Source organism: Lissotriton helveticus, chromosome 7 (assembly GCF_964261635.1).
Source record: "Lissotriton helveticus chromosome 7, aLisHel1.1, whole genome shotgun sequence".
NCBI classification, from domain to species: Eukaryota; Metazoa; Chordata; class Amphibia; order Caudata; family Salamandridae; genus Lissotriton; species Lissotriton helveticus.
In genome coordinates this window covers 930,946,912-930,974,060 of record NC_136068.1, presented here as the reverse complement: position 1 = coordinate 930,974,060, position 27,149 = coordinate 930,946,912, and the positions used below count along the sequence as shown (strand labels likewise).

Genomic DNA, 27,149 nt, shown 5'->3' with positions numbered 1-27,149 from the left:
CTCATTAGATCTGACTGCTTGTCTCTACCTAAAGCTATATGCATTTGTCGCTGCCCCTTTGGTCTCTCTCCCCTCCCCTCTACGTCCCACTCTCTGTGCATGCCTTCTTGACACTCGCTGCCTCTTTCTACCTCCGGTTACCTGCTTCGGTGCTGCTCGTCCTGTGCATAGGAGCAGGAGTGTGTGTGTTGTGGAAGGGAAAGGGGGGAGGGGGGTGAAGAGGGAGAGGGGAGTACAGTTTATAATATCCAATTCCCAACCCATCAGGAATTTAAGAATCTCGATCGAGGGTAGAGAATATTTACCAGCCGGCCACTAAACACCAGATAATGAACGACCGGTGCCCGGATAAAGCTCTACATTCTTCATTCGTGTTTAAGGTGAGGGAGGGTGGCGGGGGTATGTTGGATTTTGGTACCTCACATGCTTACAGATACAAAGCCCAGGGGTTACATCCGACATGCGGGTGAAAAACATCTTTTCTAATCATGGCAACTTTCTACTATAGACATCGTCATACATAGTAAGTGTGATAGTAAATTTCCCAGCAGGGGAACCCCGAGTATGCTTGAGCAATTTGTGCTGCTGAAGGAGTGACTACTGACAAACATGCCAAGAAAAAACAGGGGTGTGATTCTGTTAGGGAGTAGAGAGGTGGGAATCCTAAACTATATTAAAAAAACATGATACCTCCAACACCATTGATACCAATCTTATTTTACAACAGTTGGATTTTTTATTTATCCCTGGGTTGCAATTGAATGCACATCAAACATATTTTTTGTTTTCACCAAGACATGTTGTCCCTGTGCAGGACTTGCTAGAGAGCTAGCCTGTTACTTTAAATTGTAAGTAGAATATGTACAAGGAAAATAAATGTGTACTCAAGACATATAAACCCTAATTACATTTAACATAGATCTGTACATTTCTCAACACAAATAACTGTACAATTTACAAATATAAAATTGCAATTCTACAGGCAAAAGGTAGTCCTACTCCTTTCTTGAATAGTAGTACGGGGACTCCTCATGTTAAGGTTCTCACAGTACACTAATGTTTTGTGAGCATATGGGAGGTGGCCTCAAAGTTTGAACCCAGATTAGGGGCATACAAAGTGGGCTGTAAGCTGTCAAACGTTCTGGACGCAAGTTTATCCTGGGTTCTTAAGGCTCGCCTCTCAAAATAATGTAACCAACGCGTTTCGACCTTCTGCATGGCGCTTTTTATACCAGAGGTCTTCATCAGGGTGGATATTTTGACAAGGAGGACTGATGGTACCAATTCTGGTTTTTATAGGGCGTAAAACTGGTTCTACAGTCCTTAGTGGTCTTGGGCTGAAATTACAGGCGAGTCACTTAAATTGCGGGCCCTGGGGGAATCACACCCTACGCAGGCTCCCGCTCATAACCAGGCTGAGATCGAATGAGGCGCGGCGGGACGGATGCTCGTGTGGCAAAGCGGCATGGAGCAAGGAATCAATCACTATGGTTCTCACGCTGCCAGTCTCTCGCTGTGATCCAACCATCAGTCCTCCTTGACAAAATATCCACCCTGATGAAGACCTCTGGTATAAGAAGCGTCACGCAGAAGGTCAAAACGCGTTGGTTACATTATTTTGAGAGGCGAGCCTAAAAACCCAGGATAAACTTGCGTCCAGAACGTTTGACAGCTTAGAGCCCACTTTGTATGGCCCTTCTCTGGGTTCAAACTTTGAGGCCACCTCCCATAGGCTCACAAAACAGTGTACTGTGAGGACCTTAACGTGAGGAGTCCCCGTACTACTATTCAAGAAAGGAGTACAACTACCGTTTGCCTGTAGAATTGCACAGTTTTATGTTTGTAAATTGTACAGTTGTCTTGAGGAATGTACAGCTGTATGTTTAATGTAATTATGGTGTATATGTCTTGAGTACCCATTTATTTTCCTTGTACATATTTTACTCACAATTTAAAGTAACAGGCTAACTCTCTAGCAAGTCCTGCACAGAGACAACATGTCTTGGTGAAAACAAAAAATATGTTTGATGTACATTCAATTGCAACCCAGGGATACATAAAAAATAAACTGGTGTAAAATAAGATTGGTATCAATGGTGTCAGAGGTATCATGTTTTTGAATTTACTGACAAACATGCAACACTCTCCCAAGTGTGCCCAACCCAGTGTCTGCCTTTGCAGTTGTGGCATTTGCTGTAAGTGAGCCTTAGTGACCTGAGCCTCTGAAGAGACTTTTGGTATGGCGCTGCCCAAGCGGACTATACCGCTGAGAGTGACGCTACAGTCTCAAGTTACTTGATCACTCTGTGCCAGTCAGTGTTCTAACTAGATACACTGACCTGATCTACTGCACGGCTGCATTCGGCCCACGTTGACTTGGCTGCAAGCTTGTTTAGTGCCAAATTCTTGCAGCTGAGGGAATACACAGGCATGAACTGAAGTGTAAATACTGTCGCACAAAGACTGCCATGCCCCCATCCACCTGAAACTGGCACCAAGCAGGCATTGCAGCGTACGTAGCCTGACCACTGTCCCCGCGTAAAATGAAGATTGTAGGCGCGGACCGATAACTGTGAAACCTTCTTCTCAGGCGGGACCCCATCACTCCGGTCCAGATGGCTTTGCACTGGCTGACTCCTATAGGCTAGAAGAATCTGATCTTAAGCTCCCTGGGGTGGAAAGGGGGTATATGCCTGCTCTCACTTCAGCGCACAGCCGACCTTAACGCTGTCGCGCTTCTCATCATTCCCAGCGGCCGCCATCAGACCAGGCGTGCACGCTGACCACGCCCACTTGAGGCCACACCCCCCTCTGGGTTAAATATGTGCATACATAGGAAGCGCAGCGGACGAGCGCAGCGGGAGCGCCTAAGGCAAGCCCGTCTGTGCCCGTCCGGGCCCGGACGGACCCAGGCCCTGGGACTCTGTCGGATGTACCCCTCATCCGCTTCTCATACTCAGCAGAAGCGCTCCGGAACCTCCGACCCGAAAAAAGCCAAGGATGTCGTTACATTCACGAAGTAGGGAAACCCTTCTCTAACTGCAAGCACTGTGACCCAGTCACTCAAGCCGCAGCCAACTCGCAGTTGAACATGGGTCTCCTTAACTGTCGCTCCCTCCCCAAACATGCACTAGAAATTAATGTGCTGATCCTGGATCAAGGCATAGATGTACTGTTTCTTACAGAAACATGGCTCTCGGACAGTACGGATTCCGACATCGTCACCGCCCTTCCCCCAGGCTACCTCATTCTCACTCTGCACAGACCCAGGGGAAGATGAGGCGGACTGGCTATAATCTACCGGCAACATCTTACCTGTAGAACTAATGACGCTAACATCGCAGATTCTGAAAGCTGCCATTTTTCTCTCCAAACATCCCCGGCGCACGCCCTCTCGGGACTACTCATCTATCGCCCCCCTGGTCCCCTTGGGAAATTCCCCAATGCAGTCACTGAAGCGGTCTCTCAAATAGCCTCCTCAGTGTCCAACTTTCTCGTCGTTGGTGATCTGAACCTCCACTTCACAGATCCCACCGACCGGAATGCCTCCGACCTGCTTCTCGACCTCCTGTCATTTAACTTGCGTCTGGTTAACAAGGAGCCCACCCACGAGAAGGGACATCTTTTAGATCCTGTCCTCACCAACGTCATCTCCATTACCACCAAGCCCCCTTTGCCACTGCCATGGACCGATCACTTTTTAATCCCCATCTCATGGGAGTCTCCCTCTGCTACTCTCCAATCCGCGAAAATTAAAGTCACGGACAGACGCTGGCACAAACTCCTACCATCTGAATGGGCAACCGCCCTCGCTAATTCGATCCCTATGCTCTCTCTCGATCCTACGACGGCGGATAAACAGTATAACTCCTGGATCACATCTTCTCTAGACACACTTCTTCCCAAAACAGCTATCCTTAAACACACCAAACGGATACCCTCGGCCCCTTGGTATACACCGGTGCTTAAAGCGCTACGACAGGATTGTAAAAGAGCAGAACGCTCTTGGAGGAAGGAAAGGTCCATCTCTAACAAGGATATTTACTGGACCTCCCTAGCAAAATACAAAACCTCTATTGGCAAAGCAAAAAGCCTATTCTTTCAGGAAATAATTGAAAAGGCCGTTTGCTCTAGCAAAGAAACTTTCACCATCCTGAAAGAACTTCTCAAAGTCCCCGATCCCGCCCCGATCAACCCCCCGGACCCCATAGCAGACCAGGAAAAATGCCATCAGCTAGCCAGCTTTTTCCAAACAAAGATTCAAAAAATCCTCGACTCCATTCCTCCTACCAACCTTGGAGAGAATGACGACCCCCCCGACACTTCAATCTTCCCCCGCTTATCCTCTTGGGGGCAAGTAACCATCAAAGAAGTTGAGGATACGCTAAAAGTTATCAAAAGCGGATCTCCCAGGGACCCCGCCCCACTACGCACCCTCAAGGAAGTAGCCTCCGTCATTATTCCTCCTCTCACCCACCTGATAAATGTGTCATTACAACAAGGAGTCGTCCCCATTAGCTGGAAAGCGGCAGCTGTCAAAGCACTCTTAAAAAAACCTTCCTTGGACCCGGAGGAACTGGCCAATTATCGACCAATTTCCCTTCTCCCCGGGACCAGCAAGATTGCGGAGAAACTGGTGAACAAGAAACTCTCCCAGTTTCTTGAATCTAACAAGCTGTTAAAAAATTCGCAGACAAGGTTCCGTCCAGGACAGGGCACTGATATTGCCCTCCTGGCGGCGGTGGAGGAGGCTAGAGCACTCTTGGACGAAGGGGGATCAGTGGCAGTGATCCTCCTCGACCTGAGTGCGGCCTTTGATACCGTTAACCACCGACTTCTGATCAAACGGCTCAAGAGGGTAGGAGTGGAGGGCACAGCTCTATCTTGGCTCTCCTCCTTTCTGGCCCAACGATCCTTTCAAGTTTGGGAAAATAACACCTGCTCCTCCGAAACACCCCTCCAATGTGGGGTCCCTCAGGGCTCCTCCCTGAGCCCTACATTGTTTAACATCTACATGTCCCCATTGGAGGAGGTTGTGACCCCGTTCGGAGTGAGCATCGTTAGCTATGCGGATGACACTCAGCTAATGGTCTCCCTTTCCCACCCTAGCCAACAACCTGCGGATTTATTCAATTGTTTGACGCAGATACAAGGGTGGATGAATAGCTCAGCCCTAAAACTGAATGGCTCAAAGACGGACATTCTCCTGTTGGGTCAGAAAGGACTCACCCTCCCTCAGAACATCTGGCCACCCTGTCTGGGCCCCCTCCCTGACCCAAAACAGGAAGTAAAAAGCCTGGGTGTATGGATTGAATCCGACCTCTCATTCACTACACAAGCAAAAAGAGTAGCCGGTACTTGCTTCGGGTTACTGAAATCAATGAGAAAGATCCTGCACCTACTTCCCCGTACGTCGCAGAGACTGCTCATCCAAGGACTCATACTTTCCAGGCTAGACTACAGCAACATCGTCTACCTGGGAGCCCCCGAAGTAACTCTGAATAAATTACAGAGAATACAAAACGCCGCCGCACGAATTCTGACCGATACCCCCGCCAGAGCCTCAGCCAAACCTGCACTGAAGCTCCTTCACTGGCTCCCTGTGAGGGAACGAGTAATATTCAAAGCTCTTTGCCTGGCGCACAAACTACTGCAGAACCTAGGCCCCCCGATTCTCAGGAAGTTTATAAAACCATATAAGGCCCCAAGATCTCTCCGATCGGATAAAGAGAACCTCATTATCCTTCCCAGATTCAAGAAAGCTCGTACGGGGGGGAAGACGCTTCGCGGTCCACACCGCTCGCCTCTGGAATGCTCTCCCCCATGACCTGAGAACAGAATGGAGCTACCTTCGCTTCAGGAAACGGCTGAAAGCTCACTTGTTCCCTTAAATGCCTCATTCGCATTCCCGGAAACTGCTGTCTTCACTCCCCCCCCCCACCCCCCACCCTGTTCTTCGCCCGGAACCACAGGTGTAGGGATTTTCAGCGCTGGGATACCTCAGGGGGACTACGCGCTTTATAAGCTTTTTTAATAATAATAATAATAATAATAATAATAATAATAATAATAAGAGGGAAGGCAGGAGGGGTTCATTTAATAAAAAAAGAAATTAAATAAAAGTTACTGTCCCACAACTCCCGCTCCCGCATTTTCAATTCCTGCAGCTCTCGTCATCAGGAAAGGCAGCCTCCCTCCCTCCCCTTCACCAATCACAATGCTGAAATGGCAGCATTGTGATTGGTGAGGCGCATTGGAGCACGGCGCATCACAGCGCTCCCCACGCGGGCCATCTCTCTATGTTGGCGGCTGTATGCAGCCTACATAGAGAAAACAGGAGAGTGGGCGGTCCTGCTCGAGGGCAGGGGGGGGGGGAGTGGCTTGCCCACTGTTGTGGGTATTGACTGTTTGGTCCGCCCCTGGGCCGACCAAACAGTCAATACCCACAACAGTGAGCAAGCCACTCCCCCTGCCCTCGAGCAGGACCGCCCACCCACAACCAGGCACTTCTGCTTTCTCACAGTGCAAGAAGCAGAAACATAAAATGGTATTTATTACTATTTATTTTTCTGCCTTCTCGCACCAGTGGGGTGATGCCCCCACGCACCAATGGGGGAGACGCCACTGCTTGCTAGAAGTGTGGAGAAGTGTGGCTCAATGGTTAGAGTGGCAGACCCGGATGCAGAGGTCTGGCCTGGGACCAGGGTTCAATTCCCGCCTCGGCGGGTCTTGGGCTCAATTTCTCCGGACCTGATAATTCTCGCCTCGGTGCCTATTCTAATCATGGGTCCCACTCTGCAACTCTGGGCAATAGCTTGCTTAATCTCCACAACGGCCCCAACAGCGCTAGGAGGCCTGGCTTCACCTTGGGGGTGCCCAGGAGTGGGCACTTCACAGGGAAGGGCCAGGAAGGGTTCCACAGCGGTATGTGTACAGCGCCTTGAGACCCCTTTGGGGGTGATTCGTGCGCTATATAAGCACCACATTTACATTTACATTTAATAATTGCAATACTACTCCCTCGCTTCAATTCATATACCATTCCAGACAGGAATCACAGAGCTGTATTTGGTCTTAGCTTTGAGCTATCAGAGGACCAGCAGTGGGGGGAGGGGTTAAGTTTCATATTAAACAAAGGGTTTATGGGTTCTTAAGAGGTTATACGGCATCATTGGCAATGAACTGAAGCAATGGAGTGGAAATCAGAGTAATGCAATTAACAATACGTAATAAAGGGTTTCTAGATTTTAGACACTGGAGAAAATGCAAGACATCAATTTGCTTTGTCATGCACTTGCCGGGGAAATATCTGCTTCTACTGAGAATCACCAATGAAAATTAACTTGTGTCAGGGCAGGGACACCGAGCTTTCAATTGAATCCAATATTCTCAATTTACTTTTTCAACTACAGGTTTACGATACGTAGGTGAAGTGTAGTAATATGCCTATAACCACAATCTCTATACATATATCAAGGATCCACTTTGCAATTTTGCAGCCCTAACTCCAGAAATATATCAAGAAATGTAATGTAACAGAGCAATGTGTGCTATTAAAGCTTAGGCATTAGATGAACACCTCTTCTCTATCACAGAAAATAACTACCCTCAACTCATAGCCTGGAGACAAAGAAGCAACAATAAGCATTCCTCATTCCAATGTGACAGGAAGTAACTGATCTTGAATGCAAGGCTGGGATAGGGAAATGTAATGACTCCCAGTGAGAGACAGGATATAGGGACAAGCCCAGTGCAGAAGCAATAGGTTGGACCTCCAAGAGTCCCCAGAAAGCATCTGGTTGGTTTCCTGTCTGGGATATTTTGAGGTTGTGTTTGTAGTCATCAATAGCAGTCATTGGAGGGCTGACTAGCCGGGATAGCATGCTTCACCTAGTAATCTATAGGACAGTTGTTCAAGAAAGGGCTCAACATAAACGTTTTTATTACAGTGAAGCAGTGCATACATTCTTACTTTGATATAAAAAAAAGTCACTGGTTTGATGACATCGGCATAATTCCTAATAAACCAGCGACATCCCACGCACCTTGCAATTAGAGTAGATGGGACATTTTTATAAACGATGCACATGAAAATTTGGAGAACAGCTTAAGTGATGTATTTTCTACAACATTCAGAAAGTGGAATGTGGGAAAAGGGCAGCCAGTCCACAGAATTCATTAGAGGAGGCCAAAGAGAACCAGATGCAGATTTATGTTAACAATTGATTTAACAGCTAGTCATACAAGAAGGGGATTGTTCCTCTACTCATAGATCACTGACAGAATATCGTTAACAAAAATAATGTGTGCACAGAATGTTGTTTCAAATAAATTGAGGACCGAAATACTTACAAGGTAAGTGCAAATAGATAAGCATAGATTTACTATTATTAACTCCACATCTACATCCCTTGAAGAAATATAGATAGTCAAGGCACAGATATGTGGAGTTATATATATAACTGGCCCTGCTGCTGGTTATTTTTAAACTGCTCTTAACTTACTGTGTTTTAATTTTCCCCACATTCCTGTTTTATATTATTGCAGTTTGACTGGGCATTAGGCATTAGGCATTCTCTGCTCACACGCTTGTGTGCTCTGACCACGGTCCACCGCAGCGGATGCTGTTTGAGTGGAGGGCGGACACACACGGCACGACACACCCCCTGGCACGTAAGACGCTAGGTGGCATACCATTGAAACGCCGATACCACGGACGCGCAGCGGACATGGGCGCACCAAAGGCAAGTCCGTCTGCACCCGTTCGCGCTCGGACCGGGCTCAGGGCCATTCTCCCTGGCCCTTTTACGCCAGGTATACTGTGTTATTCCAGAGATATACTTATGAGACTTGACCCTGTCAGGGGGAAGGCGAGCTGCCCTAGGTTCTCGCCCAGTATCCATCCCGAAGATCAAGAAGCCGCATGCACAAAGTGCCTTTTGCCTGTTCCCCATATCATGGATTTTTCTATTAATCATCTGCCCAATTCGACAGGAAGTAATTCCAGGAAAAATGTTTTGCCTCTTATTAAATGTCTCCTTCTCAACGCTAGTTCTCTGAATAAACATAGTATGGAATGTGCTCTCTTTAATGAGGAACACAACATCAGGATGGCATTTATATCAGAGTCCTGGACTAATGATTCCTCTGGCCCCGATATTGTGAAAGCATTGCCCTCTGATTTTCTTTCCCACACCCTTAATAGACCCCTAAAGAGGAGCGGAGGACTTGCAGTCATTTATCACAATAGCTTAGAGCCCTCTTTTACCATAGCCTCTTACTTAGTTTGTGAAGCACTATCAATTAGTGTAAGGCTCTCGCCCCACAGCACTTTCAAAACTATTCTCATTTACCGCCCACCTGGTCCCAGGGATGTGCTTCTTGATTCCAGCGACACTCTCCTGGAGGAGGGGATGTGCACCTCCTCTATTACTATGATGAGGGAGTTCAACTTTCATTTGAAGGATCCTGTGGTCCCAGATAATATGAGGTTGAAGGGGATTATGAATGGAGGAGGCCTTGAGCAGTGGATAGCCAGCCCCATGCATGCAGCCAGACATACCTTAGATGGAATCTTTTCCAATCAATCCAGCCTTTCCATCACTGAGGTACTACCATTCTCATGGACAGATCATGCCGCTATCATTTTTACTTTATCAAAGACTCCTCATTCCCAACATAAACATAAACCTAAAAACAAGATAGCTATACGGTCTTGGAAAAATGTAGATAGCCTTGAATTAGGGAAGATTTTAGTAGCAACTGTCCCAATTCTCCCAGTTGAAGTGGAGGAGGCTACGGCTGCATACTCGGGTTGGATTGAGGCCGCATGAAACACTTTAGCACTGGTTAAACTATACACCACTAAGCAAGCCCATCCCTCTGCCCCTAGTTTTCAGATAACCTACAAAAACATAAAACGCACTGCAAAAGGCTTGAACGGGTATGTAGAAAGTGGTACAACATTATTAACAAGGAGGCCTATAGAGAAAGCCTCCCAAACTATAAAACATTACTCAAGGAAACAAAACAATTATACTTTGCGGAGCAGATTAATGAGGCCAAATCATCAAGAGAATTGTTCAAAACTATCACCAAGTTGACGAATCCGGATAGACCATAAATACCTAGCAGTTCTGTTCTTTGTGAATCACTGGTTTCCTTTTTTAGAAACAAGGTGGAAGCCACTCTCTCCTCCTTTTCCCAACAGCAAAGAGGGGGGTTGGAGGTCCTAGATAGGCCATTACCAGGTGCCCTAAAATCTGTACCTCTATTAGAGGATTTCACACCATTCGAGATGCAAGATTTAGTCAATCTCTTAAAGGCATCTCGATCCGGAGCGCCCATGAACCCTTGTCCAGTGTTGGTGATTAAAAGTGACCCTTAAGCCATTGCCCCTATCCTTACTCCTTTGTTCAAGATCATCCTTAATTCTGGCCAGTTTCCCAAGTCCTGGAAATCAGCCTCAATACTTTTGCTTATAAAAAAAACTAAATTGGACCTTTTGGATCCTAACAGCTATAGACCTATCACGCACCTCCCATTACCGGCTAAAATGATTGAGAGGGCTATAAACGTACAACTCAGCACATATATTCAGATCAAAAATTTGCTAGATCCTATGCAATTTGGCTTTCGTGCAGAACACAGAACAGAGCTTGCCTTGATCAAAGCAATGGAGGAGGTCCAAGAGGTGATGGACCAAGGTGGCACAGCAATTCTGATTATGCTCGATTTGTCTGCAGCCTTCGATACGGTCCATCATGAAGTTCTGATGGACCGGTTATCAGCTGCAGGGGTTCAGGGCAAAGCCTGGAACCTCTTGAAATCTTTCCTCCTGGACAGAATACAGACGTGGACTTGGGTAGGCATAGGTCAAAGCCATTCTCCCTTCCTTGCGGAGTCCGGCAGGGCTCCTCCCTTAGTCCCACGCTTTTTAATATCTATGTGGGCCCGCTGGCAGCACTGATAAGATCTTATGGGCTCCAGTTAACATCTTATATGGACGACTCACAAATTGTGTTGTCCCTACAGCGAGGCAAGGAACTGGAAACAAGCCTAAAATGCTGTGAATGCATGAAAGCTATTGCCGGCTGGATGTCCTCAAATTGCCTAAAACTAAACACAGGCAAGACGGAGGTCATAATTTTCGGCAACAACCCTAACATCTGGACCCCTTATTGGTGGCCTGAAGAAATGGGAATGCCCCGGCCCCTACTAGGAAAGCCAAGACCTTAGGGGTGATTATGGATAATAAACTAACTTTTGGGGAACAGGTTAGCGGAGTTGTTTCAACAAGCTTTTATCTCCTCAGAGTTCTGAGGAAAATAAAATTATTTCTACCTGAGGATAGTTTTAGGACGGCAGTCACAGAGCTCATTTTGTCTTTGCTGGACTATTGTAATAGTCTGTATCTGAACATTCACAAGAAACATTTAAACAGACTCCAGCTGGTGCAAAATGCAGCAGCCAGGTTGCTAACCGGCACACCTAGGTTTGTCTCTGTTAGGAAGGAACTTAGGCAGCTTCACTGGCTCCCAGTATAACGGTGTGCACAATTCAAAGTACTTTGCAAGGTTTTTAAGTCTCTGACAGGAAGTGGTCCTGAATATCTGATGAAATGCTTTCAATGGTATGTCCCCGGGAGAACATTGCAATCCGTGGAGGCAAAGCAAGTGGCGGTCCCCCGATTTAAAAAAGCAAATTGGGGTGGCAGAAGCTTCATCGCCTGTGCTGCAAAAGTCTGGAACAACCTACCACTAGATCTCAGGAATGATACTGAGCTCCTCTCCTTTAGGAGGGAGCTGAAAACTTGGCTGTTTTCCGAATAACCATTTTGTTTTTTGATAACCAGTTAGGCACAGCTCAACGCCAGGACACCTTTGGGTAGAAGTGCGATTTAAAAGCTTATTAACATAAAGAGAGAGAGAGAGAGAGAGAGAGAGAGAGAGAGAGAGAGAGAGAGAGAGAGAGAGAGAGAGAGAGAGAGAGAGAGAGAGATGTGGAGTTACATATAATAAAACTTTGCTTTTCTTTACACAATATTTTGTCCACACACTATTTTTCCAACTATTTTGTCTAAACACCCCGCCCCCCTCTACCTCAAGGCTAAAAATCTGAGCTTTATGTGAGTGCAGACATCAACCGTGTGGGTTCTCTTACGTACATGGGATAAGTGCTATTTATTGGTGAACTGCAATTGTTGCATTTCTGTCACTCTAACAAATCCACCACTGATCGGAGGGAGTGAACTGGTCATAGTATCACACTAAATCTCCATGTTAGAAGACATCCACAGCAGCCCAGTGGTCTCTGCAGAAGATGCTACCTTTTAAATATGTGGTCAGAAGACATACATTGCTGTGGAGGAACAGAGTATTAAAGCTGGCAATAGAGTTCGAATTAACAGAAGGATACAGAGCCCACCAGAGATCAAATGTTGCGCTGAAAGAGATTATATAGTATCACTGGCCACCACTATGTTCATTGGTACTTAGGGGAGTAAAAACTAGGGCACTGGAAAAGAAGATCTGGAGACGTATAAGAAGGCTTAACAAAGGATGTAGAGGGAAAACAGATTCCTTCCCCTTTCAAATCACATTGTTCAGATTGAGATCCGTACATCATGATGGTTGTAAAAAATAATGACCTTTCTCCTGGGTCTTTGGCGATCTAATTACATTACCTTAAGAATACTAAAGTAAAGATACCATCATGACGGTCTAATACTATTCCACCAATCATTATCAGGCACCTTTTCAAGGCTACAGAGAAGAATGTGGGTTCCAAGGCCTACTCAGGCAGCACAAAAATCTCCTTTTATTTACAATTGTCAGGCTAGCTCTTGAACTGTTTCAGTGACTCAAACTATACTGTCTGAGGAGTCCTTGAAGTTAAGCAAATTATGTCCACATAACATGTTTGCTGAATGACAAACTGTTGAGTATATGGTTTACTTCAGGCTGGAAAAGGTGTATAAAACATGTTTTTTTTTCTTCGAGCAAAGCAATGTAGGAACAGAAGAAAAAAATAATTTAAAGTGTTCTCAAACTGCAATGGAAACTACGGTCTATAAAATAAAATGCAGTTTAACCATGCCCCTAAAAAAACCCTGTCCATCACAATCATGAAGTATTTTCTACACTGCATAATCCCAAAGGTGCAACTGCAACACTTGAGAAAGATAATTTAGATTATTACAATAGGGTCCGAAAAGAAGTGGTAACAAAGAGGTCAGCTACATTTAAATTAATACCTGCCACGAGGAAGAAAAGGGCAACATGTGCTAGGTAGGCAAGTTCCAGAAAATGATGCAGATAAAAGCATCAGCAAATATTCGTTTTAGATACACAAAGAGGGCGTAATAAATCTAAGAGTGGTTTACAGTAAAAGTATGGTCATATTGGCCCACGTGAGATGGAATAAACATCATTGCATTGTGAAGAGCATATTGGCGGGCTAAATAAAGAAATGGCAGTACATAATGTTGTCTTCCAGTATTCCAAAGGACACATGGCCATTTGGTCATCACTGCAATGAAGACGCATGGAAAAATGCAGAGGCATATAATCAAGGAACGGCAGACGCCCATGTTCTGGTGTGAACATGGGCTTCTATTGGAATTCTCTAGGGCATATTATCAAGCCCATTAACGCCGCTTTAGCGGCAGTTTTCTTCCCTTAAAGCTGCGATAATTTTAACGCTATTCTTGATAATATGCCCGCAGTTCTTGAGAATGTAGAGGGACAAAAAGAACATCCTTGGCTTTTTCAAAATGAGTAAACCTGGTGTAAACTTAGTTTACGCAGGTGCAATCTTCAGCAATTTCCAACATTTTGTGTTATGATTGCTGCCAGAGATTACGATGGAATATATCACATTGCTTAGTTGAGATTTTACGCAGGCAAAAATGCTACATTGGGAGAGCCTCAACAAAGCAAATTGAACGCCGTGTACGGTTTACGTCATGTGCGATATTGCTTTTTATTTTTTACCGTGAAATGCGTTCTTGCACCAAAAATGGATATAAGGACATATTTCAAGCTACTAAACATAGGAAAATGCGGATTAGGCACTTCATATAATAATGCATAACTTTGTGCAATGTTTTGGACATTTCATGCAATTTCGACAAAGGAAGTGCCATGAATTCGGCCCAGGCTTAAAAATTAGTTGGCTTTACAACAGGGTTGGGCGGCATAAGCACCATCACTTCTAATTGTTCTGCTGACGGAGGGAGCAATTTACACACCATTGTTCCAAGTAGGCAGAACATAAAATATATTTGCAATTTTACATAGTTTGTTACTATTAAAAAACTACAGTCAAATATGTCCCAAATAATGATAGTGTGTATTTACCATCTACTTCGTTTACATGTACAGACAAGCTTGACATCACTAAAAACATGGCACAACACAGCCTTTTAATGGCAATTTGCGGTCATATATAATTCAGCTAAAATATTAACATCCAATTATGAGTTTCTCCACTGTTATTGACTAGCTACCTTAGCTAATTTAAAGGTTTCTATTAGATTCCTGGCATTGCAGATCAGTACCAAGATTGCTGGTTTTCGTGAAACATTGTTCAACATGATTTCATTGCGAATGTCTTTTAGTATGTTTCAATATTTAAATTGTTACTAAATATTAGCACCATGCTCCCCTACAACTGATAGGTACAGTTAATTATTCTAGCTGGAATATCAGAATTGGGTAACTATAATTTTGTGCTTCAATATTAATTCATCAATAAAACATTCACATAATGTTTCCATGGTTACCGATTTGGTATGAACCAAGGAATATCACCCATGTTCCTAAACGGATGTTGCAAGGGGAAACTAATTCTAACTACAACCGGCAAGAACTCTCACCTGATTCAAGCCGTCACTCCCAATAGATTCTCCAACAGACTCGTTACCGATCCCAGAGTCATTCCCAGAAGAGAAGACATCCGTGGAAACCTCCTGACTTGGTTTAAGGAAGGTGAAGTGATTATTCCCAGAATCCATGGCCACGGCGACCTCATAAGAGTAGGGCAGGGGCAGAGTTCCATTCTGGTAATTAGATGTGACCATTGGATCAATGTGTGAATAAAGAGCGGGGGTTAGAGATTCAAACTTACTGGGTTCCTTGCGGTTTTTGCATTTGAAAATCACAACGAGCATCAAAGATAAAACAAATAAAAGTGAAATTAAAGCTAATGCTAAAACCAAATAAATATTTAAATTAGATTGGTTGTCTGTGTCCCGTGGTTGGTTGCTTAGCTCAGGAAGGGCCTCCTGTATGTTTTCTGCAAACACCACGTTTAGCGTAACGGTGGCTGACATGGGCGGCTGTCCATTGTCCTTCACCAGGATGACCACCTTCTGCTTGAGTGTGTCCTTCTCTTGAAACACTCTTGATGTCCTGATTTCTCCAGTGTGGAGCCCGATTGTAAAGAGTGAGGGGTCAGAGTTCTGAAGCAGGTGGTAGGAGAGCCACGCGTTGTGTCCAGAATCTGCATCCACAGCCACTACTTTTGTGATTAGGTGACCCTGCTCGGAATAATGAGGGACCATCTCAAAATGTACAGATCCATCTGGACTGGGTGCAGGGGAGAGGACTTCAGGGGAGTTATCATTCTGGTCAACAATAAAGACCCTCACTGTGACATTGCTGCTGAGAGGAGGAGACCCAGAATCCTGACCTCTCACCTGGAACTGAAACTCCTTCAGCTGCTCATAATCATAGGAGCGCTGGGCGTAGATCACACCAGTCTGGGAGTTAATGGAGATGTAGGAGGAAAGAGGGATGTCCCTCGGAGTACCTTGTACAAAGTAAGTGACGCGGGCGTTTAGATCCAAATCTACGTCAGACGCCTTTAGACAATAAATGGAGACCCCGGCTGCATTGTTCTCTGGGACATAGACCTGGTAGGAAGACTTACCAAAAATGGGCGGGTTATCGTTAATATCAGATAGTTGTAGTCGGATAGTTCTACTGGTGGCCAGAGGAGGAGATCCTTTGTCTGTGGCTGTAACTGTGATGTTGTATTCAGGGACAGCTTCTCTGTCCAGGTTGCTTTCAGTTACAAGCTTGTAATACTTTCCAGATGAGGATATTAAGCGGAAAGGTATGTTGTCTTGAATCTGACATACAACCTTGCCATTGTCTCCTGCATCTCGGTCATGAACACTGATGAGCGCTACCACTGTACCCAGGGAGGAGTCCTCAGGGAGGGAGCTGGAGACAGAAGTAAAGGTTATCTCGGGGGCATTGTCGTTCTCATCAGTAACTTCTATATGCACCCGGCACTGGGCAACATGCCCCCCTCCATCTCTTGCTTCTACTGCCATTTTGTAATTATTCACCTTTTCAAAATCGAGGGCACTCTTAATTTGAATTTTTCCAGTATCCGCATCCAAAACAAACGTATTATAGAACTTGTCAGGTATGTTGCTAAAAGAGTAGGTGATTTTTGAATTTGAACCTTCATCCTTGTCCGTGGCTTTCACCTGAAGCACCACCGAGTTAATTGCTGCCCCTTCACTGATGCTGGCTCTGTAGACCTCTTGACTGCACACTGGGAAATTGTCATTGAAATCAAGAACATTAATATTAATGTCCACGGTGCTCGTTCTGATTGGATCTCCCCCGTCAGAAGCAGTCAGGACCAAGCGATGGTGACTTTCTTTTTCACGGTCTAGGACGGTTTCCAGAACTAATTCTGCATATCTGTAGCCATCGCTGCTCGCTCTTTCTTCTAATACAAAATGTGGGTTTGGGCTCAGCTTATAGCCCTGCAGGGCATTAATGCCAATGTCAGGGTCCCGGGCATTGCCCAGTGCAATGCGGGTCCCTGGCAAAGAGGCTTCAACTATTTCTACATCCACGGACTTCTTTGAAAAACTCGGGGGGTTGTCATTAATGTCCTTAATAAAAACTTCTACGTGAAACACATTCATTGGATTTTCCACAACAGCCTCGAAGGTGAGGGAGCAGGTGGGTGACTCCCCGCACATCTCCTCTCTGTCGATCCTGTCACTCACCTGCAGGTCCCCGGTCACAGGGTTTACTGTCAGACATTGCTTGTCAGCGTCAGAGACAACACGCAGATTCCTGCCGGACAAACGCCCGATATTTAACCCCAAATCCTTCGCTATGTTCCCAACAACGGAGCCCCTCTTCAGTTCCTCTGAGATTGAATATTGTATCTGTGCACCGACCGCCTCACAGACCCACAGAAACAACAAAGACGCCAGTACTTGCCGCCTGCCTCTCGGTGCTGCGGCTCCGGGGTGGGCTCCGAGCCCCGTCATGGTCAGCGCTGCTTTCCTGTAGAGTTCCTTTCAGAAAGTACAGATTTTCGTTAATATTCCAAATAAAACACTAACAAAATCTTGAATTGTGAATCCACGCTGCGCCAATTTCCGGAAATTAATTAGGGCGCTTCCGTTACATCCCAAACTCGCGCTATAAATCAGATTTCTGCTCAGAGCTCCCGGTAGTGAATCCCTTCCTTCCCGGTCTCTGCTTCACTCCAAAGTGACCGAGCTCTGAGATTACAAGCGGCTACAGTGAAGCCTGGGCTCTCGCCCAGGACTGGACAACAGCGCCCCCCTCGCGGCTCTTACCAGGCACTGCTGGCATAAAGCTCTACTAACCACGGCAATCTTCTGCAAACTCTTTATTTAAGAAGATATATAAAATGGTACTAGGAACACATTACCGGCTGCAAACCTTACCAGGTGATATCAGCACATCGAGTGTATCCAGCTAGATAGAACGTGTTGCAAGTCCTTGTTCTATGCCTCTTATGCAAATAAGGCTGGAGAATAAGACAACGTGCACAATATTAGCAAACAACCCCGTGCTTTGGGTACCTGACTCGGGAACATTTATAGTGTTAAAAATACAGTTTGACTTTCGGGAACTTTAATGCTGACAATATACCTCAGACAACCTTTTTTAAACCCATTCAATCATTCTGAATGCACCAAAACTATATGATTTTTATGAATGCAAATTTGAGATTCGGCTTTAATTGAAAGGAAGTGAAAACATCGAGGGGTGCTGTAGAACCGCAGAGGGCAGTGACAGAGAGAGCAGGGTGTGGTTACGAGATAGGGTGGTACTGCACTGTGTGGTTCCTTCTGCAAACAGCTTCTAAGTAAGGGAACATTAAAACATACCACAAACACAAAGGCGAATTACCGCATGTGCACGCACGCAAATATATTATGTTTGCGAAATAGGTTTTAAAACGTTGCCAAGAGAATATGGCACATGGAGTGGCACCAGTGGGAGGTGAGAACCGTTGAGGATATCTCTGACAGTGACCAATTTGTTGACGGACAGATATTCGAACTTCTGCTTCCGAATTTTAATTTTAATTTCTGCTTTCCCTGAGCTAAGGGTAGCATTTCAAAATGAGTGACCGAATAATTACGGTCGATTATAAACATTGAAAAAGAATATGAATACCACGTTGGGCGAATCTATATGTTTTCTGCCAGTTAAGCATATTTTAATTATGGAACAGTATGACATCATGCAATTTTATATTTGAATGCCCAATAGGTAGCCAACACTTTAGGCCAGGATGTTTCCACACAAAATAAATACATACAAAACAAAGTCAACCTACTTGAATAAACGGCTGGTCCTCTTTTTCCATACATAAAAAATCATCAGTGAAGAGTGGTGGATCTGTTTTTTTCAAAATACTGGTTTGATGAAAGATTATTGGAGTCGTTTGAATTTGTGAAGTTAAACTGTTTCTCCCGAGCATCTGTTGTTGAAAATGCATCATGAGAGTATGTGTGTAGCCATGCCACACGCTATACACCTCCAAGTTGACTGACCCCCCTCTTTCTCCCTCCCCCCCTCGTTTTAGTTTTCTCCAATTTGTATTCTTAATTATTCTTTTTTCGATCCTTACACCTCCTCCTTTCCTCCTACTATGGTCACGAATTTTCCTCTTATTTCCCCGCTGACTTCTTGACTAATCAGCTTGCTTTAGGTCCCGAGAGCTGAGGCGGACCAGCTGACACGCCAACAGGCACGCTGGTCTGATAATCAGACTTCAGCACATGTACCCACGACACGACCGTCTCGCTCGGCTGTGAGCACATAGTGGAGTGCATAAATTGGATTACCTGAGTGGGGGAGATGCATGCACACTAGCGCATCTGGCATGACATTGGACACACTGGGCAACCGGGTATAGTGCCGGGATACGCGGCGACGGGCCTCCCTACCCACCCCGAGGCGTGAGGATGGTACATCAGTCCCGCCGCCTGGCTACCGCTGCGCTGACACGCAAAGCCGCGACACCAGGGTCGAGTCACACGTCACAGGATGGGTGCCCCCAGTAGATGCTGCCTGGCGGCAGTCATTGGGAACAGGGACCACGGTGCTTCGCACACTACAAGAACATTGTGACCACCCATGTACCATTATACCCAACCTACATAAGGTATGCCTCTGATGAAGTCCTAAATATGATGTAACAATGTATTTTATGAATAGACTCATGGGGGTACCATGTACTGTTATGGCATACGTCAATGAAAGATGCAAGGTTAATGTTTTTGTGAAAACAATAAAAAATATTCAAACAAAAAATTAGAGTATGTGTGTGGAAAAGCTCTGACTCCATCAATGCCCACAAACTGGGAGGCTGGAAGTGAATTGAAGTTGACCTCGGATGACTCACTGAGCTGAGTTTCCCTCCAGTAGTGAGTCCTGATGGCCAAAAGAAGAAGAATCAGGAAAAGGAACAAGAAGGAAACAACAGCAACAGAGATCACCAGATACAGTGTCAGGTTTGACTCCATGTCTGCGGGAGCTAAAGGTTTACTTATATCGTGAAGCATTTCTGGCAAACTGTCTGCCAACACTATGGTGACTCTCACTGAAGAAGAGAGAGGAGTCTGCCCATTGTCCTTCACTAAAACCACCACAAACTGCTTTATGGAGTCCTTTTCTATAAGGGGACGGGCTGTCCTGATTTATCCAGTGTGAAGACCTACAGTAAACAGACCCTGGTCTGTGGATTTCAACAGCTGGTATGAGAGCCAGGCATTTTGCCCAGAGTCAGAATCAACAGCGATCACCTTGGTGATGAGATACCCTGGTTCAGAGGTGCGAGGTGCCATCTCCACCCCAGAGGACCCATCTGTGGGGGATGATGGGTATAATATTTCAGGAGTTTTGTCATTCTGATCCAGTATGAAGAATGTCAAAGTGACATTACTTATAAGGGAAGGAGAACCGCCATCTTGTGCTTTCACATGGATTTGAAATTGTCGGAACACTTCAAAGTCAAAAGGCTGCAGAGCATAGATGACCCCAGATTCAGAATTAATGGATACATAAGAAGATGGTGGATAGTCTCCAATTCTTCCATCAATGATAGAATAACTGACCTTGGCGTTCTTGTCGCAGTCCACATCTGCTGCCTTGGCTGCAAAAATTGAAGTGCCTTGAGGTATATTTTCCATTATGTAGACGCTGTAAAACATTTTATGAAATACTGGTGGATTGTCATTTTCATCTGTAATCTGAAGGTTTATGCTTTTTATTGAAGACAAAGGAGGTATTCCACTGTCTGTGGCTGTAATTGTTATGTTATACTGTGGAACCTGTTCCCTATCTAAAACACTATCCGTTACCAAACTATAATAATTTCCAATTGACTTAAGCAACTAAAAGGAGATATGGGGTGGCAAAAAGCAAGTGACTTTTCCATGCTCTCCTAAATCTCTATCATGTACCTGCAGTAGAGCAATGACTGTACCCAAAGGGCTATTTTCAGGAACCTTTTAAAGCACAGAAGACATTAAGATCTCTGGGCTATTATCATTCATGTTAATGACCTCTATCAAAACTTTGCAGCGTGGTGATAAAATCCCATCACTTCCTCGAACTTCAAACTCATAAAATTCGTTCCTTTCAAAATCTAGATTTTCAATTAAAGAAATTTCCCCAGTTTTAAAATCCAGTCTGAGATTCTGCACAATATTTTCCATTATTTTGCTGAAGGAATATGTTACTTCTGAGTTTGCTCCTTTGTCAACATCAACAGCTTTGACGCTGCCCACAACAGTCCCCTTGGCTGTGTTTTCGGGCACACTGATCTTATAGACAGACTGACTGAAAACTGGTGCGCTGTCATTCACATCCTGCACATTGATCTGTATCCGCATGGTGCCTGATCTGACCGGATCCCCTCCGTCCGTGGCTGTGAGGATCAAGCTGTGAACTTCCTGTTCCTCTCGGTCCAGTGGTTTCTCTAGGACCAGCTCTGCATACTTTGTGCCATCTGTACTGCTTTTTACATCCAGTGTGAAGTGTTTATTTTCACGGAGTTGATAGTTCTGCAGAGAGTACACGCCCACATCTGCATCGTGCGCCTTGGGAAGCACAAATCGGGTACCGGGGACAGTGTTTTCAAGAACTTGTAATATTTGATCATCAGTAAACGTGGGAGAATTGTCATTAATATCCTTAATCTCAACTTCCACGGCATACACTTTCATAATGTTTTTTGAAATAATCTCTACTTTTAAAAGACACTGAACGGTGTTCCCGCAGATACTTTCTCGGTCTATTCTTTCACTGACATATAACTGTCCTTTGTTTAAACTGAGAACAAAATGCTGCGTCCTACCTCTGTAATCGACGCGGGCCCCTCCCTCTGATAACTCGTTTGCGTCTAATCCAAGACCCAGAGCCACATTCCCAACAAAAGAGCCTCTCCTCATTTCCTCTGGGATGGAATAACGCAGCTGCCCGGAAGCGGCTCCACAGACGGTCAGCAGAGCAACAAGAAGCAGCAGAGGAGCCCCGGAGTAACAGCACCTCGATGACTGAGCCCCGGAGTAACAGCGCCTCGATGCCTGAGCCTCGGAGTAACAGCGCCTCGAAGACTGAGCCCCGGAGTAACAGCGCCTCGATGTCTGAGCCCCGGAGTAACAGTGCCTCGATGTCTGAGCCCCGGAGTAACTTGGTCGCACTGTCTTAGCCATTCCTGTCACAGAGACCCTCGGGATTTCAGAGCTGGTCTGGAACGAACGCCCATCTGTGGACTACGCCGAAGGACAGCAGGCAGGGCACTGAGATTTCCAGAGATATTCCCGACTATATAGTGTCTGAGAAAGACCCGTTTCTGTTGCTTTTGTACCACGTGATTAAGTGGATCTTGGAGGATCTCTTTCCTTCTTTGGTGAACAGCGGCGCTCAGTGTCCCAATTGGTAACTGCAGGACATGACGCACTGCTGCTGAAATGGACTGAACCGGGCTGTAGAGCTGCTTTTACTTTCACTTTCCTCGTTTTAATTGTCCATGCCCAATACATGGAGAAGTGAGACTATGGTGCATCTACCACTGACTTGACACGGGGTCGAGTTGCGGGGAGAGTGCAGACTTTGATGAGTTCATGTCATTGTAAAGTAAATGCTCATCAGGTACCTTTTAGATATACTGTTGTCCTTAAACAAGATATATTTAATCACTCTGGTGCAGGATTCGCATTGGTTTTTAATGTTTCCAGCAAACATATTAATATATTGCCAACACATATCCAAATAGGCTCTAGAGAGTCATTCAACAAACAAACACAGATTCTTCAGTAGATGCCTTTATTTCCGTGCTGCTACAATGGTGCAGACGCCTCAATGCAGCGGTGTGAGGGTCGCATTTCTCTCCTGAGAGCACAGAGGACATACTTGCGGTGGCTCTAAATTCACATTTACGAATCCTTCCAGATTCAAACCATCAGTGTTGCCAAAAAACGCTCAGAGGGTCTGGAAATGCGATGCTTTCCGCGAGAGATGCAGAACTTGATGATGCAGGATCTGTGGAGATCAAATTATAAGAATAGCACCTGTTATTTAATTACCCATGCTAGTAAACACCTGCTGTCAGTCGAAGAATAGAACTGACCTGGGTCACTGCGGAGTGTCTGAGATTTCAGCTGAGTCGTTATTCTCTCTGTACCTTTCGCCTAAGATTTAAATCAGCCAGGATGGCGGACAATGCTTAATTTGTAATACAATGAGTGCCGGTGCCCAAGGCGCTGCTTAAACTTGCGCGGCCGTGCTTTTAATGTCTCCACGCCACATACCAAAGCGGGCCTTTCATTTGCAATCAGACACGCCTTCTCCTTTATCTCACTCGTGGAGGTCCCTTCTTTCTCCGTTTTGGACAGTTTTCCAGTCTTTCTCCATCCTACTTCTTTCCCCTTTGCGTGTTTAACCCTTTCTTTCTCTCAGTCATATTCTATTAAAAAAAATGTTGGTGTGCCCCTCCTGCAACCACCGGCTCAAATTAAGTACACGCTAATATATCTGTGGAAAGGAAGCACAGATCCGTTTAACATCCTCACGTCCCCTTCTCCAGAAAAACTTCGAGGAATGTATCTGAGCTCCGGGCACAGGTTACGTGCTCGTGTCTCTGTGGACCCAACGAGTGCGACGCGGAGCTTTGGCATCAGAGGGACCGCTCTTAAGCAGGGCCACGGCTGCCCTCTGCCTACTGCCGTAGGGATAAAGGGACAGCGCGAGCACGCCTCACCCCAGCTTGACCTGTAGAAGCGAGGTGGGAGGACGAGTAAGCAGAAACGCCCGCCCGTTCCTCTCCTAAGCAGCCCTAGATGGCACCTGAAGTGCTTCCAGCTCAGGAAGAGTACCCAGGCCTGCAGGGGGTGCAGGAACAGATTAAACATGTTCCACCTGTGAGCGGAGCAGGACATATGTGCTCAGTCACTTCATGCCATGAACAACCAATGGCTGCACTGGCAAGGTTCCAGGTTTAGCAGTGGCAGCTGAGGCGGCCTTGTTCGGGGTATGTGAACTTTATTGAAAGTAACGGCCAGTGCAGTTTAAACAGGGGGGGGGCAGAGAATATCCCTGACACAACATTGATAAAGTGGAGTGAGATGAAAGGGCTGCCCATGAGAATGATCCATCAGGGACAGGCAGGTTAGCACTGCTGTTGTAGATTCACAATGGATTCCACAGTTATTCCAGCAAGAGGGGGGTTGGGCCTCCCTGCCCCTCCCGCGGGGCTGCACATTCCGAGCTTTGTGTGAGGGTAGACGGCGCACCTACACCGGAGATCCCGGCACCATTAGCACACATGGTATATGATAGTGAGTTGAAAGTGTGGCATTGCTGTCACTATAACAAATGCACCAATGATCAGTGGAGCAAAAAACTCTCATATGTTGTACTGGGTACGGTGTACACACATGAATGTGCGCAGAGCACATTAGTGCCTTGCAGGGGACGCTGACAAGGCCAATGAACATGTGGTGTTCCAGGACAGCAAGTTGCTGAATTAAAAAATGATGGAGTTCCGACCTTCTTCCAGTGGAACCGACACGAGGGTGAAGAGCGCCAGCAATGGCAAAGGCTGGAGTTGAAAATGTGAGCAGCACTGACCAGCACGGCGCATTCTAGGGTTGGCGGGAGAAAACCTCAATGCACAGGAAATAAAACGGTCTAGAGACTTATAAGAACGCACTGTAGATGGGGGAGGAGTGTGCAGGATGTATAACTGGAAGCCTTTCCTTAAAAGCTTATTCTATGTAATAGTCGCTCAGACGGTTTACCTGGCGCATGCGACTGACCATGCAACCCCCATTTATTGTAAACAAGAACCATCTTCTACATATAACTCTAGTCTGATGTATTTCCAGTCCAAGAAGAAGAATAGAGTCTACTTCAGGAAGCACAACATTTCTGTTATGTTCAGTAAACAGGGAAGGCGCTGAACTAACTGCGTTTAACTGCTTCATACGATTGAGCAATCCTTGATCATAATAAGATAATATTTAGATTATATTTTGGGAAGAGCAACACACAGTTCCTTAGAAGCACCTCCAAACTGCTAAGCTGTGCAGAATAAACCTCCTTACATGGCTAAAATGATAAACAAGCAAAAAAAAAATTAAAAACCGACATAGTTCTCCAAAGGTCAGTATGTTTCTGTAAAATTAAATACACTTGAATCCTACTCAATAAATACCCTGACAAACATATCTATGACTTATTTTTTTTTTTTACTTTGAAAGCTCAAAAGAGTGCAAGCAAAATAACCCAGAAAGTCTGGGCAAAAACTACCATGGGACCCCAAAGAAAGTGCTGCAATTGTGGCATGCTGAAGTATACTTTAAGATAACGCCCATCACAAACAGCACAAGAACCAGTAAGCTCCACATCACAGAGGAGATAGAAACAACTTTAAATACTGGTTGTGTAAGTAGAAGGAAGAGGTGAGCAAGACTGACTATTTTCTTCTTCTGAAGTGTTGCAATATTTAATCAAAATGTAATGAAATTACACTTTCCTTTCGAAATGAGGTTTTCCAATATCTCCCAAGACTTTTTTTTATTTTTAAAGTGAGCGCGCACCTCACACACAACAGGGTTGTAAAATACGGGGAAGACATGTTCGAGCAAAACATGGTCTTCAGTGAGAAATATTCTGTGCAAATTAGAGTACATTTGGTATGTTGAAAGACTTTTTTCTTCTTTACTGTAGGGCATGCACTTGCTGTAATTTTGTTTTGCAAATTTAGGCAATGGAACATGTGAAATTCTGTGTAACATTAGTCTTCATCATGTCTGTTTTAATGCACTGCATTTACGACATCCCATTTCACCCAATTTAATTTCAGTTTTGTGATGTCCATGGTTTTATTTTCAAATAAATTCAATACTCAAGAAAGAGCAAGGGATATAATACAGACGTTTTATGAAACAGAACTTGATTTTAAAATAAGCAAGTAGAACACTCAATTCGAATAACCATCAAATAAAATGGTAGTCTAAATGAATGACTGTAACAGGATACACAACAGCTGATCTTTTGCCATCTTAAAATAATCAAATAAGTAATGTCGCTCTGTTCACAAACCCCTTTAAAAAAGACGCCGAGGACTTCACTTCTTAAAAGCTGTATCATATGAACACCCCCAATGTCCTGCTTGTGAAATCTCAACTTTATGCCACACTGTTTATATAGAAGGAGAATGCTAGACTAGGCTGCAATACAAGTGCGATTTAAAATATCCAATGACTACCCAACAGCATATGAATGCAACGTAAAACCTGGTGAATCATACACAAAATCCGTACAGAAAACGCGATTGTTTGCTTCTTACTGGTCGCACACAGCAATGTCAGCTGGAATCGCCACCTCAGTGCTACAAGTGAACAGGCAGCACACATTGACTTGCTCTAGGCTACTTTTGCTGCAGTTGTTCTGGGCTGAGTAATTGTTCCCCCGAGCCCCCACATTACTGAACCCCAACAGACACATTGTTGATTATCATAACAGGTTACTTGTAGAATGCAACTTCATCTCAAGGGGACTCTTGGCTTTGTTGACAGATAGCAGATGTTATTATCCAACTCAATGCTACTCATTTTGTCGACCCCTGAAGGATGAAAGACTTAGAAGTACTATTGGGATTCAAACCTGTGAATAAATGATTAGGCCTGGATTATTGCAGTGGATGCTCCAGTGGACGCATTACTACTGCACAGCGCACAGACCTTGTTTTGGATAGTTCAGCAAAATGCTCAAGGAGTATATTTCCAGATATGCTGCACTCTCCATTACCACCCCTCTGGAACCTCATATCGTGGCCACACAATATGAAGGAATTGAGCAACAGCATAAAATACCATAATGTCACATTTCCAGTCCGTCAACAATACAGGGCCCTTTCCGTATACAGCAGTTCCAAGTGTCACACAAGAAAATCATATATGTATATTCTTAAAACTGCACCACCTTCTTCATCGGGTAATATGACCCATACCGCAAATAGAACTGCACATGAACTAACTAAATAAATGAATGGTGCCTACCTAATTAAACAGATGCATATGTTTACACACATACTACATAAAACAGCTCTACCCACTGAAATGCATTGTTAGGCTCTTATTACACATGGCCTGGTTATTTATGGGCTCTGTATGTGGCTTGTATAGGGACCAGATTTATAAGTTTTGTAGCAAATACCACAATTTCCACAGTTTGTGTGGTGAATTTACCCCAAGAAATTGCCTGTTAGAATCTGGTCTCTGTGGAATTCGACCTGAAGCAAAAATTTCACACATCTTCATCATTTTTAGTGGGGAAGTC

At 45.0% G+C, this 27,149-nt stretch overlaps 1 protein-coding gene and 2 pseudogenes across 14 annotated transcripts in view; all 3 read right to left on the bottom strand.

Moving 5' to 3' along the window:
- The window catches only part of LOC144769402 (protocadherin gamma-C3-like), a 917,178-nt gene that overhangs the window by 332,711 nt on the left and 557,318 nt on the right, over nt 1-27,149 (bottom strand). Inside the window, exon 1 of one of the 13 annotated variants that reach the window (XM_078653496.1) lies at nt 18,634-18,678. The exons of the other annotated variants lie outside the window; for them this stretch is intronic. Coding sequence (XP_078509622.1) covers nt 18,634-18,663 — 30 coding nt within the window. The 5' untranslated portion in view covers nt 18,664-18,678. Of the gene's footprint in view, nt 1-18,633; nt 18,679-27,149 lie in introns of those variants that run through there. 13 annotated transcript variants of the gene reach the window in all.
- On the bottom strand, nt 14,852-17,513 carry LOC144767230 (protocadherin gamma-B5 pseudogene; annotated as a pseudogene). The gene has a single exon (XR_013598109.1). The product of XR_013598109.1 is annotated as a protocadherin gamma-B5 pseudogene (transcript).
- On the bottom strand, nt 20,000-22,018 carry LOC144767228 (protocadherin gamma-A11 pseudogene; annotated as a pseudogene).